The 16,877-nt window shown below is 43.6% G+C and overlaps 1 protein-coding gene across 2 annotated transcripts in view; it reads left to right on the top strand.

The window, feature by feature from the left end:
• Positions 1–16,877, top strand: part of top1b (DNA topoisomerase Ib) — a 44,041-nt gene that overhangs the window by 7,985 nt on the left and 19,179 nt on the right. For both annotated transcript variants that reach the window (XM_067371235.1, XM_067371236.1), the window contains exons 10-12: positions 3,281–3,402; positions 4,387–4,509; positions 4,586–4,773. In XM_067371235.1, coding sequence (XP_067227336.1) covers positions 3,281–3,402; positions 4,387–4,509; positions 4,586–4,773 — 433 coding nt within the window. The remainder of the gene's footprint in view (positions 1–3,280; positions 3,403–4,386; positions 4,510–4,585; positions 4,774–16,877) is intronic.

The following is a 16,877-nucleotide window of genomic DNA, read 5'->3' as shown; positions in this document are numbered from 1 at the left end:
TAAAACTTTTTGACGCAAACTGGCTTCTCTCCTGTATGATTTTCAGTCTCTTCAGACCTTACTGTACATGATTTATGATCTTCTACAACCTCCTAACTGAACTCCCTTCCAACAAATTGATCATAGAAATATATGATCAGAAGTATAAATAAAAATGGAAAAACTTTACAATAAGGTCTCATTTATTAACATTAATGTATTAACCAACATCAACAATGAGCAATATCTTTGCTACAGTATTTATTAATCTTTGTTAATGTTAGTTAAACATAAAAATAGTCATTCATGATTAGTTCATGATAGTGCATTAAGTAATGTTAACAAATACAACTTTTGATTTTAACAATGTATTAGTAAATGTTGAAATTAACATTAACTAAAATGGTGTAGAAGTATTTTTCTTCCTTAGTTCATGTAACGTTAACTAACTTTAACTAATGAAACCTTATTTTAAAGTGTTACCATTAAAATAAACAAGTTTTCTTTTAGTCTTAAGTGCAATCAATAAGTGCAAGAGATGCTTACAACTACACAGCCCAGCCTAAGATAGCTTTCATATTGGAAGATATTTGCATGCATCTGGGAGCCGCTTTCAAATGAGGGATATTGACATTGCGTTTGAATACGCGCTAGCGTTTACTTTTCACTTTCACGATCGCGCGTACTCTGAATAGGGAGCGGCAGCGACGTTATCCAACTGAATTAAATGTTTTTTATTTCACGAGATTACATGAGATCTCGTCACACCCCTATCAAATACTATGCAATACTAGCCTAAAATAATTAGAGATTGACCAATTTATTTATTTTTTACAGCTAATACAATAATGTTTTTAAAGTGCCCCTGTTCTGCTATTTTAAAGGTTCCTAATTTTGTTTTGGAAGTCTCCTACAATAAGTTTACATGCATCTAAGGTAAAAAAATAAATAAAATAAAAAACACACAATACTCTCATAATATACATTGCATATTCACCTGTTTTCTCATAGTGTCTAAGCGGTTTAATAAAGGATTCAGTCTCTCTAAATCTCTCCTTTCCGAGAGTCTACTCATCTGATTGATCTACTGCTTACAGCATGTGTCGGAAACGAAATGCCATTAACATATCTGAATTTCAGCATCTGAGGTTTCCTCAGCACTTGATACACGGTGATATAAACAGTAACGATAGTCGCTTTTTCTGTATCAATTCCAGGCCGAGTGCTCATCCTTTAGAAATGCATCAAAGTGGATTCGCAGCACAGAAAACAGTGTCTTCTCAACATGTCAACAACACAAACCAAACTCTTCCAGGCCTCAGCTACAACTATAGTGTTTGAGGGTGGGGCAAAGTAGACGTTGTTCGTGGTCAGCCAGTGGAGAGCATAGGCTGACATTATGCAAATGTGTTACAAACCTATGAAGGTTCATGCAGGAATTAAGACTGGAGTTACTGATGACTCGTTTATGGCAGTTCAGAATCGTTTCTTTCTTCTAGTCAAAAACTCCATTTATCATGCACTTTGATCATTAAAACTTTTCAGACCTTTTACATTCACAAACAACTACAAAACACTACATTACATGAAAGGTAAAATCTGTCTATTAAAAATTTAATGTTTAGTGCTTTGTTTTTGGGTACTATTTTTTACCGACCCTTCTTTTATCAGTTTACCTGGTATTTTTTTTTTAAAAAAAGGTTACCAATTAATTCGAAAAGTAAAAATAAATAGCAGTCAAAAATATTGGTAAAATTCAGTCAGCGTGTTGTCATGGCTGAACGTGAATGAGGAAATACAGATAATTTAATGAACTCCAAGAACTCAAAACACACTAACCTATACCTATACCATTAACAACGATGAACAAAGAACTGAGGAAACTGATCTCAGGAAAAATAGTGGCAAAGAAAACTAAACTAAATAGAATATGATCGTCAACCCCCGCACTGCAAAGATGCGGGTGCAGAACCAGACGGGAATGTGGAGGGCCTGGCATAAAGGAACACCAAGGCGAAGATGATATAGGGAGGAGAAAATGAAGGGAGGACCCAAACGGTGACGAAGGACTAAAGCCCCGGGTATACTTTACTTTCCGAGGCTGGATGCTTCTCATGCGCAGCCGCATCTTTCAAAGTACACTAAACCACAAATGCGCGCAGATGACAGAGTTAGACAAATGCGCAGTACAATTTTTCTATACTCTTTACCAGACATTGTGTCATCAACGGGACATTCGCTGGGCAGGATTGGAGAAGAAAAATAGTGCATCCACCATTGCAACATAGTTCAGAAGATACACCAAGAGAACAGGAATCAAAAACCCATGGAGATGGCATGCTTCTGAGTTTACTCGTCTTGTTTTTGAATTGCTCTTTACACACTCTTGTTCGACGACTGCGCACTGTGTTCAGTACTGTGCATATTGCCACCTTGTGGACTCTTCTGTCCTGCTTGAGCATGCCCTGTTGCACGCGCACCATCCGTGCGGTCTCGAAATTTAGGCTGCACGTGGATGGGGTTTGCACGAACACTGACGGCCGAAGTATACCCGGGGCTTAAGCCACACAATGAAATCAATGAAGGCAGGAGCCAGGATGGAACCAGGAGCCCGACCAACAGAGGAGACCCAGGCGGGACCAAGGTGACAAAGACCCAGGGTGGTGGAGTGTGGGTATGGCTGAAGGCTGGCCAGGCTTTGGGTCCGAATGGGGCTGGTGTTGTCCTCGTCTGTGAGGCTGAGGGTGAATGGTGATCCACACTGTACCAACATCCACTCAACATATTCACAAAGATTCCCTGAAGGGCCTTCCCCGGATAACTTAATTTTTATCGAGTTTTTAAGTCTGACGTAGTAAAAGGTTCAGGGGCAGTTATCTGGGTATATTTAAGTCCAAAAACTCCCTAGTTTGGCACTCAAGGGAGCGATCTCCCTGCATAATGAGAAGTCAAACTGCTGCTAGGTCCATTTTCTTTCTTTTCTCACTCGTTTTGTTTTGTTGGTTTGTCATTCTGTCACGTGCTGTGTAGATAAATCTGAAGAAGATGCATGATGCAGAATGAACAAGGAAATACAGATACTTTAATGAACTCCAAGAACTCCAAACACACTACACATATACCGTTAACGACAATGAGCAAAGAACTGAGGGATTAATGTACACTGAGAAGATCAGCAGAACAAGCCCGAGACTAATTAGAAACTATAGAAACAAACAATGAACTAGAACTTAGGCAAAACAGTAAATTAAATTAAACATGATCGTGACACATGTATAGTGTGGTTTCCTGTGTTTCACAGGAAAGGCCATGAAACTGAGCCCTGGTGCAGAGGAAGTGGCTACGTTTTATGCAAAAATGCTTGACCATGAGTATACAACTAAAGACATATTTAGAAAGAACTTCTTCAAAGATTGGAAGAAGGTAACACACTTTTCAGAACTTTACTTCTCTAATATTATTGCTCTCATACTATTCACAGTTGCCAGTTTGAAAGGATTAGTCCACTTTTAAATAAACGTTTCCTGATAATTTACTCACCCACATGTCATCCAAGATGCTTATGTCTTTCGTCAGTCAAAAAGAAATTAAGGTTTTTAAGGAAAACATTCCAGGATTATTCTCCATATAGTGGACTTCAATGGCCTCCAGACGGTTGAAGGTCAAAATTACAGTTTCAGTTCAACTTCAAAGGGCTTTAAACGTTACCAGACGAGGAATAAGAGTCTTATCTAGTGAAACGATCGGTCATTTAAAAAAAAAATACAACCGTTTATGCTTTATAAACACAAAATATCACCTTGAACGTACTTCCATTTCCGCATTCTTCAAAACGCTTACACCGTATGTCCTACGCCTTTCCTATTCTACTTACGGAATGAACGCGGCGCCAGTTTCGTTTTTTCCCGTAAGTTGAAAAGGGAAGGTGTAGGACATTCAGTGTAAGTGTTATGAAGAATGTGGAAACGGGAAGTATGTTCAAGGCAATATTTTGTTTATAAAGCATAAACGGTTGTATTTTTTCGAAAATGACTGATCATTTTGCTAGATAAGACTCTTAATCCTCGTCTGGTATCGTTTAAAGCCCATTTGAAGCTGCACTGAAACTGCAATTTGGACCTTCAACCTGTTGGCAGCCATTGAAATCCAGTATATGGAGAAAAATCCTGGAATGTTTTCCTCAAAAAACTTAATTTTTTTTTCGACTGACTAAAGAAAGACCATGAACATCTTGGATGACATGGCGGTGAGTAAAGTTTATTTAAAAGTGGACTAATGCTTTAAGGGAATAGGTTTACGGTATCATCAGCTGGAAATGTGCAAAGAAATTTGAAAATGTCATTATTCTTATAGAAACATTGTCTCAGTGTCTTATAGAAACATTGTCCCACAAATGTTTCTTGTAAGGAAATGACATCAGAGGAGAAGTCAAAGATCACTGAGCTGAAGAAATGTGACTTCACTGAGATGCACGAGTACTTTAAAGCACAGTCTGAGGCCAGAAAACAGATGTCAAAAGAGGAGAAACAGGTTAGTTTGCCACAAACAAACACATGCTGCTGAAATGGAAACTGACTATTAAACTGGCAAATTCATATTTTCACAGAAAACCAAAGAAGAGAATGAACGCATTCTGCAGGAGTATGGATACTGTGTTATGGACAACCACAGGGAGCGAATTGGCAACTTCAGGATTGAGCCTCCAGGTCTGTTCCGAGGCCGTGGGGACCATCCTAAGATGGGCAAACTGAAACGCCGCATCCGACCTGAGGATATCATCATCAACTGCAGCAAGTGAGTACCTAATCATGCTGTATTATTACTATTTTCATATTGTAGAATAATATTAAATTAAATAACACAAATGGATGTATAGGAATTATGTTGTGATGAGTTTATTCAAAGTCCTTTTTAGATTGTAGCTCTATCAATTAATCTGTCTGTCCATCTATCTATCTTATGTCTTTTAATTTGTATTCATGCTTACTGTCATGGTTCCTGTTGTCATGTGATTCCCTTGTCCTCATGTGATCATGTGGTATGTTGTCATGGTATGTTGAAATGAACATGGATAAGCAAAGTGAACTTTGAGCTTCGGGTTTGGGCCTAAACTGTCAAATAGATAGAAATGTGTCACAGAAATGTGCCCGGCTTGGTGAGTATTAACTTAAACACCTTTGGTTATGTCTTAAGTGAACAAACAGTTGGGAAGTGAGTTGCATGTGTATCAGTATATTGGATCTGTGCAATCAGTTTTAGAGTGACAGCAGCCTAATTGTCACACAACAGAAGGATGCAACACAGTTACTTTCCAAACAACTGGTTTATTGAGCAGATTTGTGCAGACAAGCAATGTAAGCAGGTAGGTGTCTGATACTTAGATTATTGTAGTTGAAATCGCAGAGAACAACAGTCTTATCTGTTGCAGATGAGATGGTGGACCGTATGACTGAAGCAGATGACTAAAGATGAGTGAAGGGGATCGCAAAGGTAATCAGTGGCAGGTGTGATGGCTGAGTGCAGGTGGGGACCAGAAGGGATGCTGGGAAATGTAGCTCTCTGGTGACAGGCTGGTGACTGAGGATACCCCTGATAGTACCCCTCCCTCCTTCCAGAAGGTGTGACCTCACACCAAAAAAAGGTCCAATAGGGGAAAAGAGGCTAGGACAGAATGAGCAAGGGTAGAATCCAAAGGCAGAGCAGATGACAACCACAGCAGTGTAGACAGTATGGAAGACTCCCACAGCAGAGCAGAAGACCTCCACTGCAGCGCAGATGTAATTAAAGATCTCCGTGGTGTAGCAGATGACCAACACCTGTGCAGACAGTATTGAAGACCCCCACGGTGGAGCAGAAGATCACCATAGCAGCACAGATGTAACTGAAGGTCCCCATGGTGGAGCTGAAGGAACTGGAGGGAGGAACTGGAACACAGAACACAGAGGTTAGCAATGGTCATAATGAGGCCGGCAAGGTGTCTGTTTGATCTCTCTGTTATGTCAAGGCAAACAGGCAGTGCAGGAATGACCTCTGCGGTTGCATCTAAACAGACAGAAAACTGGGCAGCGACCTCCATGGTCACATCTGAACAGACTTGAAACTCGAGAACAACCTCCCTGGTCGACTCTGGGCAAACGGGAAACTTAGAAATGACCTCTGTGTTTGCATCTAGATAGACAGAAGAAGTGACCTCCACTTCATTACTAGTGGGAGAGCAGTGTGCAGCCCAAACACACATTTTGACCACTCCCATAACAAGGGAAACAATCATTGGTAGAGGAATCTCTGAATCCTCTGGGCTTGGAAGTATCTGGCTGGGTTCTGACATAATGGCCATGTTGGCTAAGGATTCTGGCAGTAAAGTGGGCACTGGGCTGAGCTCTGGCATGAGAGTGGGCACTGGGCTGAGCTCTGGGATGAGAGTGGGCACTGGGCTGAACTGAGCTCTGGGAGAAGAGTGGTCACTGGGCTGAACTCTGGGACGAGAGTGGGCTCTGGTCAGGGGCTGGAGCAGACACTGGGCTGTGGTCAGGGCCTGGACTTGCAGAGGGCAGTTTCTTCCTCTGCCTCCTCTGAGTTGAGGTTAAATGAGGCACTGATGCTTTAGTAGCCCTTGGACTTGGCTCAGACTCTGGAGCAGACTAATGGATTGGAGCAGATTCTGGTGCGGGAATGGACTTATAACTGAACGTCGGGGCTGGAGCAGGCTCGGGACTAAACTCTGGGGTTGGAATGGGCTTATGACTCAACTCTGGGGCTGAAGTGGACTCTGGAACTTCACTCACTGGAACAGACTCAGGGAATGCTTCCTCTGCAGTATAAGATGATCCTCACAACCATAGAACATTATCAATATATTTCTTCAAAGAACATGTTGCAGCCTCTGGAACATGTTGATAAAGGAGATCGTCCAAACCACACCAAAAAAAAAAAAAGGTCTTTAGTGTGTCATCGTTCCAGGGTACTTGATGTAAGCTCGAGGAACTCTTATATGTAGTTCTCGATCGGGTGGCCATCTTCAAATTGAGAAGAGAAGCAGATCTGCTGGGTCTATAGGGGTGAGGAGAATGCCCGTGTTGTACTTTTGTTTAAGGTCTGGTCATCTGTCACACAACAAAAGAATGAAACCATCAATTTCCAAACAACAGGTTTATTGTGAAGATTTGTGCAGACAAGCGATGTAAGCAGGTAGGTAACTGAGACTTGGATAATTGTAGTTGAAATGGCAGAGAATACCAGTCTTATCTGACAAGACAATAGACCTTTTTCACAAGAATCGGAAATCACGTGACGCGGGGTAAAGTTAGTTCCGCTATGCATCTACGGCTATTAGATTGATAGGCTCTTTTCTCAAATATCACTTCTTACCTTTTCTGTTTTGTCTGTTTTCCAAGTTGCTGTTGTATAATCTACAAAGAAATTATTTTCTACTTGTTTGTAGCTTATACGGCCACTCAAACCATTGCTCGAATTTACGGCAGGTGAATTTATAGTCAGTATAGGCTACATAGCTACTCATTCAGTAATTCCCCCAATCATATCACGTACGATGCACATTATTTATATAATTTATTCATAAAAAATTAACTCCCAATATATACTTCAATGGGGGATATAAAGTCGTGAGATACACAATATTGACATGAGTTTAATACATTTTTAAAAATATATAGCATGTATTAATCTCATATGGCATTACATCCCACATTCAAGCATATGTTATATCCTGATCGATTAAAACTAGTAAGACATAATTAACACTAGAAGTCCCAGAGATTTGTAACCCTCCTTTAGCCAAGTGGATGCTAACTGGCTAGTCTTTTGGCTATCATTAGCATCAATTCATGTGTAAATATGGTCATTACCTGAGCAATCTGCAGGGGGGTTGGGGGTGTGTGTGTGAATGGTTGCTGGTGGCTTGTTTGTATGAGTGGGGGAGGGAGGGCTGCTAAAAGCAGAGAACTTGATTGACCATGGGCCGGTTTCAGAAAGGAGGCACTGCAAAAAATGCTGTTCTTAATTAGAATTTTTGTCTTGTTTTTAGTCAAAATATCTTAAAGTTCTTAAATCAAGAAGCATTTTCTTGACAAGTACAAATTATTTTCTTGTTTTCAGGAGAAATAAATCAAAATTGAGTACTTTTTTCCTTAAAACAAGCAAAATAATCTGCCAATGGGGTAAGCAAAATAATCTTAGTCCAAACTGAAAACAAGATTATATAGTTTATTCTTGGTTTGAAATAAGATTATTTTGCTTACCCCATTGGCAGATTATTTTGCTTGTTTTAAGGAAAGACAATTTTGACTTATTTTTCCTGAAAACAAGAAAATAATTTTTACTTGTCAAGAAAATGCATCTTGATTTAAGAACTTTAAGATATTTTGACTAGAAACAAGACCAAAAATCTAAGTAAGAACAGCATTTTTTGCAGTGGGTTAAGTGAAAACTCTGAGTATGTTAACCCTGAAATGAGGGAGTGCAAGTGATGTTTAAAAAGTTAACTCACTAAATCAAGATGGATTTTCTATATGAGAAAATTATATATGATATTTAGTCTTGTTTCCTGGGGGGATCTAAATTAAGTGCATTTTACTTAAGTAAAATGATCAATATCTGCCAGTGTGGTAATAAAAATAATCTTAATGCAAACGGAAAGTGTTGGAGTGTCTACCCAGATGAAAAAAAGTGCAGTAAAATACACTTTATTTTAGTACACTTTTACACTTCCATGATGTCCAGTGCTCTATTTCCGTGCACTTATTTTGTACTTAATATACTAAAAGCTCTTCTTTAGTACTTAAGATAATCTTAAGAACATCTAAGTGTACTCAACTGTGCTATTTTGAGACACCATGAATTTGAACTAAAATGTGCTTTTAACATACTATCTCTGTATAGAAAAATGTATTTAGTTACCACTTGTAGTACACATGAACCCATCTTTCAAACACTTTTAAAAATGGACTTATGATGTATTTCAAATATAAGATTAATATATAATGAATATATACAAAATGTATTTATAATATATTGCCAGGCAGTGCCAGGATTGTGAGTGATTGCTGAAATGTACTCACTCACTTTTTAATATTATTTGTAAATATGTGTACAAATGGTTTGTTTATTTATTTTATTTTGTACTATTTTTATCAATAGATCTCAGCAACAAAGGAAAAAAAAAAACATGTGTGTTGATTTCTCCCTAAGATGGCAAAGTGAAACACAAGTTTCCTTGAAGTGGCTCAGCATGGCCACACATTGTTTACATAACAAAAGCAACTGTTCACAGCTGATTAAGGATATTAGCCTAAAGCCTTCCAGCCCATCGGCTGTCCTGCGGGTTTTATAGGTAGAAAAGCCAAATGGCTGCTCTCTGGGACTTCTAGTGTTAAAACTAGTAAGACATAATTAATTTCCAACACCACACTGTACACAACTATCAGTCTTTGCATTAATGTTGCAACAGCACAATAATACTGTGAGTGTGCATAATACAAACTTTATGATGATGACAACAGGAAAATATGAGTGAGGGATGACTAAAGTGTTTATATATAGCTATCCAGAAATATCCAGGGTGCGAGCGGTCCTGTTTTATGAATCAGAAGATCAGGCTTGCGTGATAAGGGAGTTGCCAATCATTTCCCCAGCACGTCACTAAAAATACTCTATACATCCCAATGTGCATACTATCCACCCTAAATAGTACTACTAATGTTACTAATATTACTAATGTCACATAGACTACTATTTAGGATGGCTAGTATGCACGTTTAGACGCAGGCACTGTCTTTACAGCACATAGAGCGCGATAATGCACAACCGCGTCAAAAAGACACAAAGAACATAACCAGTTTAACCGTCATCACTTTGAATTATTTATTAAATTTAGCTCTTAATGAGAGCTCTGTAGTCTCACCAATAATTCACCAAGAACGTTCAAACATTTTCATGACATTTAATTCGTAAAATGACTTTGATTCCCGAGCTGGTTCTGATCGAGGCTATCTATCACTTTAACCGGAAAAACTTTTACCCAGCGTGGATCATTACGGAAGCCAAAAACATGGAAGTGTGAAAAAGGTTTATGGTGGACTGAAGAGTTATTTCCTTTTAATGTACTTGAAATACATAGTTAAGAATGGTATTTTTATTTTGGTGATCGGCATCAGTGATTGTATCAGCCAATACTGCTTTCAGTGATTGACCCAAAAAAACCTGATTGGAGAAACCTTAACAAGAAGGTGATCTAGGTGATGTGACTAGATTTTTCTGCCACATGTGTTGTTACCTTGTGAAAAGTAGTATAGTTTAATATACTTGTATAAAGATTGAAATATACTTTTCTTTGCATGTTAGTTACAATTGCATGAAAATGTATTACAGTTTAATTTTATATTAATTTCAGTTAGTTGAACTTTTGAGTGTTTTTGACCCACTTAAGCAGGACTTTAAAGTAGATCTTTATATGTAATTTCATAATTACTGTCACACCAATTAGCAAACTAGAAAACTGACTCTGAAACTGAAGACAGGGAAAAACATGAAAACTGATCAAAAACCAACTACACGTGACAGTACACCCCCTCCCAAAAAGGCGTGTCCTCACACCGTAAGAAGATAGACTTGACAGCTGTGCTGAGCGCGTCAGCACGGGCATCTCAGTTTAGAGCGTGAGCACGGGCATTTCACTCATTGGATGCATCAGCGTCACATTTGCATAGGCTGTACTATTTGAATTTGTGATTGGTTGACTGCCAAATCAAAATATTAAACAGAATGATAAAATAACGTTATTAACCGGTTAATGGCCATTTCAAATTAGCATTTCTGTTCAGAATGATTAAATTTGATTTAGTTTCCGTTTCCGGTTTGTTTCCGGTTTTCGTTCTTTGAACCTGTTCAGAGCACTGGTTAGAAGTTTAAACTGATATAGCTTTAAAATGTGTAGAAATAATAAACTTTAAAGATAAAATCCGTGATCCACTATCTGTGAGAGTGTTAACGACATAGATGATAATCAAAACTAAGCAGATGTCTAATATTTGACAGAGAATCCGATTGAGTCATGAACTGTGATCGTAGAGGGGGCGGGGCACAGCAGCTCATTTGCATTTAAAGGCACATGCATGAAAACAGCCTATTCTTGACTGTAGTCAGAAATGTACGGTGGCCCAGTAGTGAACAACACAACCAAATCAAAAAAGCAAAAATAAGCTCACAACACAACGAAATCAGGCCACAACACAACAGAAACAAGCCACAACACAACGAAATAAAGCCACAACACGACAGAATAAAGCCACAACACAACGAAATCGAGCCACAACACAATCGAAATAAAGCCACAACACAATGAAATAAAGCCACAACACAACGGAAACAAGCCACAACACAACAAAATCAAGCCACAACACAACGAAATAAAGCCACAACACAACGAAATCGAGCCACAACACAACGAAATCAAGCCACAACACAACGAAACAAAGCCACAACACAACGAAATCGAGCCACAACACAACGAAATAAAGCCACATCACAACGAAATCAAGCCACAACACAACGAAATAAAGCCACAACACAACGAAATAAAGCCACATCACAACGAAATAAAGCCACAACACAACGAAATCAAGCCACAACACAACGAAATAAAGCCACAACACAACGGAAACAAGCCACAACAAAACGAAATAAAGCCACAACACAACAAAATCAAGCCACAACACAACGGAAATGCTCCCCACCACTTGGGGGCTCTCAGAGCTTGGTAAGATTAGTATTCCTTGCCACTGTTCTATAAAGTCGACAGTCTTACAAAGATATCAATACCATGATTAGTTTTAAGTATGTAGACATTGTATATCGACATGAAATATTAATTAAAAATCAACTATGTCCACAATAGCTTCATATTTATACTTGTGAATGATTTGATGCGATACCACGGCGCATGATGAAGGGAACATCGACCAATTCCACCAAGTGGTTAAAACGTATAATTAGTATTCATTACAGTGACTTTGTTTAACATTTAAAAACAGACATGTTCAAATTCCAAAGCTTGTTAGTTCCTGTTGGCAAGACTGACAAGCTTTGGAATTTGAATATGTCTGTTTTTAAATGTTACAAGTAATTTATTGAATGCAAATTATACATTTTAACGACTTGGTGGAATTGGCAGACATTCCCTTCATCATGTGCCGTGGTAGCGCATAAAATCATTCACAGGTATAAATATGAAGCTATTTTGCACGTAGATGATTTTGAATTGATATTTCATGTCTATATAAGGTGGTTACACACTGTTAGAACTAATAGTGGTATTGATATTACTGCTGACTGATATTACTAGAACATTGGCAAGGAAAACTAACTTTACCGAGCTCTGAGAGCCCCCTAGTGGTCGGGAGCATTTCCATTGTGTTGTGGCTTGATTTTGTTGTGTTGTGGCTTTATTCCGTTGTGTTGTGGCTTTATTCCGTTGTGTTGTGGCTTGATTTCGTTGTGTTGTGGCTTTATTCCGTTGTGTTGTGGCTTGATTTCGTTGTGTTGTGGCTTTATTAAGTTGTATTGTGGCTCGATTCCATTGCTTTGTGGCTTGATTTCATTGTGTTGTGGCTTTATTCCGTTGTGTTGTGGCTTGATTTCGTTGTGTTGTGGCTTTATTCCGTTGTGTTGTGGCTTGATTTCGTTGTGTTGTGGCTTTATTACAGTTTTTTTCAATTGCTAACAAGCGTTTAGCAATACTTTAAATACTTTTTCTAAACTCTTAACACAGCAACACACCTACATCACACAATTAGCCAAATAGTTAATTTTCTGCCCAAAACCATATTTTGTTAAATAAACACAAACTTCACATTTCAAAATGCTAAAAACCTATTTCAACACATAATAACTCTATCAAAACACAGCAAACCTGATTCAAAATCGAGTCGTTCTGTCAAAACATAGCACTAGTTTTCTATCCAATATGAACATGTAGTCAATCATAGTGCAATGACTGTCAAAATACTAACAGTTGATGGCATTATGAAAACTGCATTACTTGTCATGATTCCGTTCTACCTGCAGAAAATATGAAATCCATAGTTTTAAAAATTCAGTTCCCTTTCAGTCGGTCACGTTCGACGTACGTCAGTAGTGGAAGGGTGACCTGAGGATTACAGTCAGGGCTTCCCCGCCGAGCGGAAACGTTCCTCGGGCCCCTACCGCCTCATCAGCACCGCAACCCATCGTGCCACCGGCGGCGGATCGGATGTCGATCTCTGCATCGGAAGGTGAGCCAGAGTCCTCGGGGGAGGAAGATCCGGACGCGCTGCCGCCATCCGGGACGGTAGCGTTGCCCGAGTCGGATCCCGAGCTCACGGCTGTGCTCTCCCGGGCCGCCTTGTGCATCGGGCTTGAGTGGAACCCTCCACCCTGTCCCGGCCCATCTCGGTTGGACGATTGGTACTTGGGGGGGGTCGCGCTGGTCAAACCCAGCGTCCCGCCCCAATGCCTTTCTTCCCGGAAGTACACGATGAGGTGACCAGGTCTTGGCAAGCTCCGTATAGGGCTCGTACAAGGCCTGGTCCCTCGTCCGCCTTCACCTCCCTGGACGGCGGGGAAGCCAGGGGATACGTGAGGATCCCGCCAGTCGAGCGGTCTGTTGCGATGCAGTTGTGTCCAACGGCCACTGGCTGGCGCGGTAAGCCGCGTCTCCCGTCCCGGGCCTGTAAATTCTCAGCCGGTCTGACTGAGAAGGCTTACAGTGCCTGTGGGCAGGCTGCCTCCGCCCTGCACGCGATGGCTCTTTTGCAGGTTTACCAGGCAAAAGCGCTGTCGGAGATGCCCCAGGAAGGTCCTGACCAACAGCTGCTTGGGGAGCTGCGCGCTGCCACTGACGAAGGTGACAGCGCGTTCTGTTGGCCAGGCGATGTCTACTCTGGTAGTCCAGCAACGCCACCTCTGGCTGACCTTGGCAGACATGAGGGAGACCGACAAACATCGGTTCCTGGATTCCCCCGTGTCTCCGGTCGGCCTTTTCGGCGACGCAGTGGAGAGCTTTGCCCAACAGTTCTCCGCTGCACAGAGGGCGTCGCCGAGGGCGCCCGCCTGTGTCTTCCTCCACCCCTGCTAAGTCGGCAAAGCAGCAGCCAACACCAGCCAAACAGCAGGGTGCCGGTCGTGGACGTGGTGCCCAGCCCGTCTCTGCCAAGCCAGGTGGCAAGCGGTCGAGGAAAACTCTTCCCTGAGACGGGCGACCTGGAGTGGAAGGTTCCTGCTCTTCGGGAGAGTATTCCATCTGCTCTCCCACCCCCGGAGGAGGGCCGAGGGGATTTTGTGGCATCTGTCCATCTACCGCCGCTGGCTCTCCAGAGTCCAGCGGTACCCACTTTGTCACAAAAAGAGCAGTTTCCTCAAACTCCAGGTTACAAGAGGGCGCATCTGCCAGTGTGCCAGGCCCCACCTCGCCGCTCGCAACCCCCTCCCATTCCGCCAGTAGGCGGCAGTGTGATGGCGCAGACCGCGTCCCGTGCGCCGTCTCCCATTCGCACTGCTGCCTTGCAGAGTCCAACCTCACTCCGGGCTGCTCCCATGCCGTCCGAGTCGGGTCCCTCTCTGCCTTACTGCCCCACCCCGGTGCGTCTGTGGTGCCTTTGGTCCCGCTGGCTCGGAGTCTGGAGGCATGGATCACGCTTCCCAGACCGTCCCGCTGGCTCATTCGCACCATCAGACTCAGCTATGCGATTCAGTTCGCCCGGCGTCCCCCGGTTTTCAGGGGTGTCCACTTCACTCAAGTGTCGTTGGACAGTGCACCTGTTCTCCGGGCGGAGATTGCTGTCCTACTGGCGAAGGATGCAATCGAGCCGGTCCCTCCAGCCGATATGAAGTCGGGGTTCTACAGCCCCTACTTCATTGTACCAAAAAAGGGCGGTGGGCTACGGCCAATCCTGGATCTGCGCGTCCTGAACCGGTATCTTCACAGAATGCCGTTCAAGATGCTCACGCAGAAGCGCATTTTCGAATGCGTCCATCCACAGGATTGGTTTGCAGCAATAGACCTGAAGGACGCGTACTTTCATGTCTCGATTCTGCCTCGACACAGACCCTTCCTGCGGTTTGCATTCGAGGGTCGGGCATATCAGTACAAAGTCCTACCCTTCGGGCTGGCCCTGTCACCCCGCGTCTTTACGAAGGTTGCAGAGGCGGCCATTGTTCCCCTCAAGGAACAGGGCGTTCGTATTCTCAACTATCTCGACGACTGGCTGATCCTGGCCAGCTCGCGAGAGCAGTTGTGCGAACACAGGGACATGGTTTTAGCTCACCTCAGCCGGTTGGGTCTTCGGGTCAACTGGGACAAGAGCAAACTCGCCCCCGGGCAGAGGATCTCTTATCTCGGTCTCGAGCTAGACTCGGTCGCATGGACTGCACGTCTCACCGAGGCGCGCGTCCAGTCGGTGTTGAACTGCTTGAGCTCGCTCAAGCGCAGGACAGCGGCCCCACTGAAAGACTTTCAGAGGCTCCTGGGGCATATGGCATCTGCAGCCGCGGTCACGCCGCTCGGATTGCTCCATATGAGGCCGCTTCAACACTGGCTCCGCGGCCGGGTCCTGAGATGGGCGTGGCAGTGCGGCACGCTCCGTGTCCCCGTGACACCGAGCTGCCGTCGCACCGTTGTCCGTTGGTCGGATCCTTCGTTCCTGCGGGCCGGAGTACCCCTCGAACAAGTGTCCAGGCATGCTGTGGTCTCCACAGATGCCTCTGCCACGGGATGGGGGGCCACGTACAACGGGCATGCAGTGGCAGGTCTTTGGACGGGGCCTCAGCTGCATTGGCATACCAATTGCCTCGAGTTGCTAGCGGTACGTCTTGCGCTGGCCCGCTTCAAGAAGCTGTTGTCAGGCAAGCACGTTCTAGTCCGCTCAGACAGCACTGCGGCCGTTGCGTACATCAACCGTCAAGGTGGTCTACGTTCCCGTCGCATGTCGCAACTCGCCCGCCATCTCTTGTTGTGGAGTCAGAAGCATCTGAGGTCCCTTCGGGCCACTCATGTCCCAGGTGTGCTCAACCGTGCAGCCGACGAGCTGTCACGGCAGCCTCCACTTGCGGGCGAGTGGCGGCTCCACCCCCCAGGTTCAGCTGATTTGGCAGCATTTCGGCGAGGCCCAGGTAGACCTGTTTGCCTCCCCAGAAACTGCCCACTGCCAGTGGTTTTATTCCCTGACCGGCGGCACGCTCGGCACGGATGCCCTGGCACACAGCTGGCCCCCGGGTCTGCGCAAATATGCGTTTCCCCCAGTGAGCCTTCTCGCACAACTCCTGTGCAAGGTCAGGGAGAACGGGGAGCAGGTTCTGTTAGTGGCTCCGTACTGGCCCACTCGGACCTGGTTCTCAGACCTCATCCTCCTCGCGACAGCCCCTCCCTGGCCGATTCCTCTGAGGAAGGACCTCCTGACTCAGAGACGGGGCACCCTGTGGCACCCGCGTCCCGATCTATGGAACCTCCACGTGTGGTCCCTGGACGGGATGCGGAGGTTCTGAGTGATCTCCCGCAAGCGGTCGTAGACACCATCACTTCCGCTAGAGCTCCTTCCCTCCACCCTGAAGGTGTATGTTGCCGCTATCGCCGCACATCACCACGCAGTTGAGGGTAAGTCCCTGGGGAAACACGATCTGATCGTCAGGTTCCTGAGGGGGGCGAGGAGACTGAATCCTCCTCGCCCTTCCTCCGTACCCTCTTGGGATCTGACCCTGGTTCTCACAGCTCTCCGGGGTCATCCCTTTGAGCCTTTGCAATCAGTCGACCTGAAACTAATATCTCTCAAGACGGTTCTTCTAGTTGCATTGGCTTCCCTGAAGAGGGTAGGGGATCAGCATGCATTTTCGGTCGACGAAGCGTGCCTAGA

This window comes from Chanodichthys erythropterus, chromosome 20 (assembly GCF_024489055.1).
Source record: "Chanodichthys erythropterus isolate Z2021 chromosome 20, ASM2448905v1, whole genome shotgun sequence".
Lineage (NCBI taxonomy): Eukaryota > Metazoa > Chordata > Actinopteri > Cypriniformes > Xenocyprididae > Chanodichthys > Chanodichthys erythropterus.
This window is presented reverse-complemented; position numbering and strand designations above follow the sequence as displayed.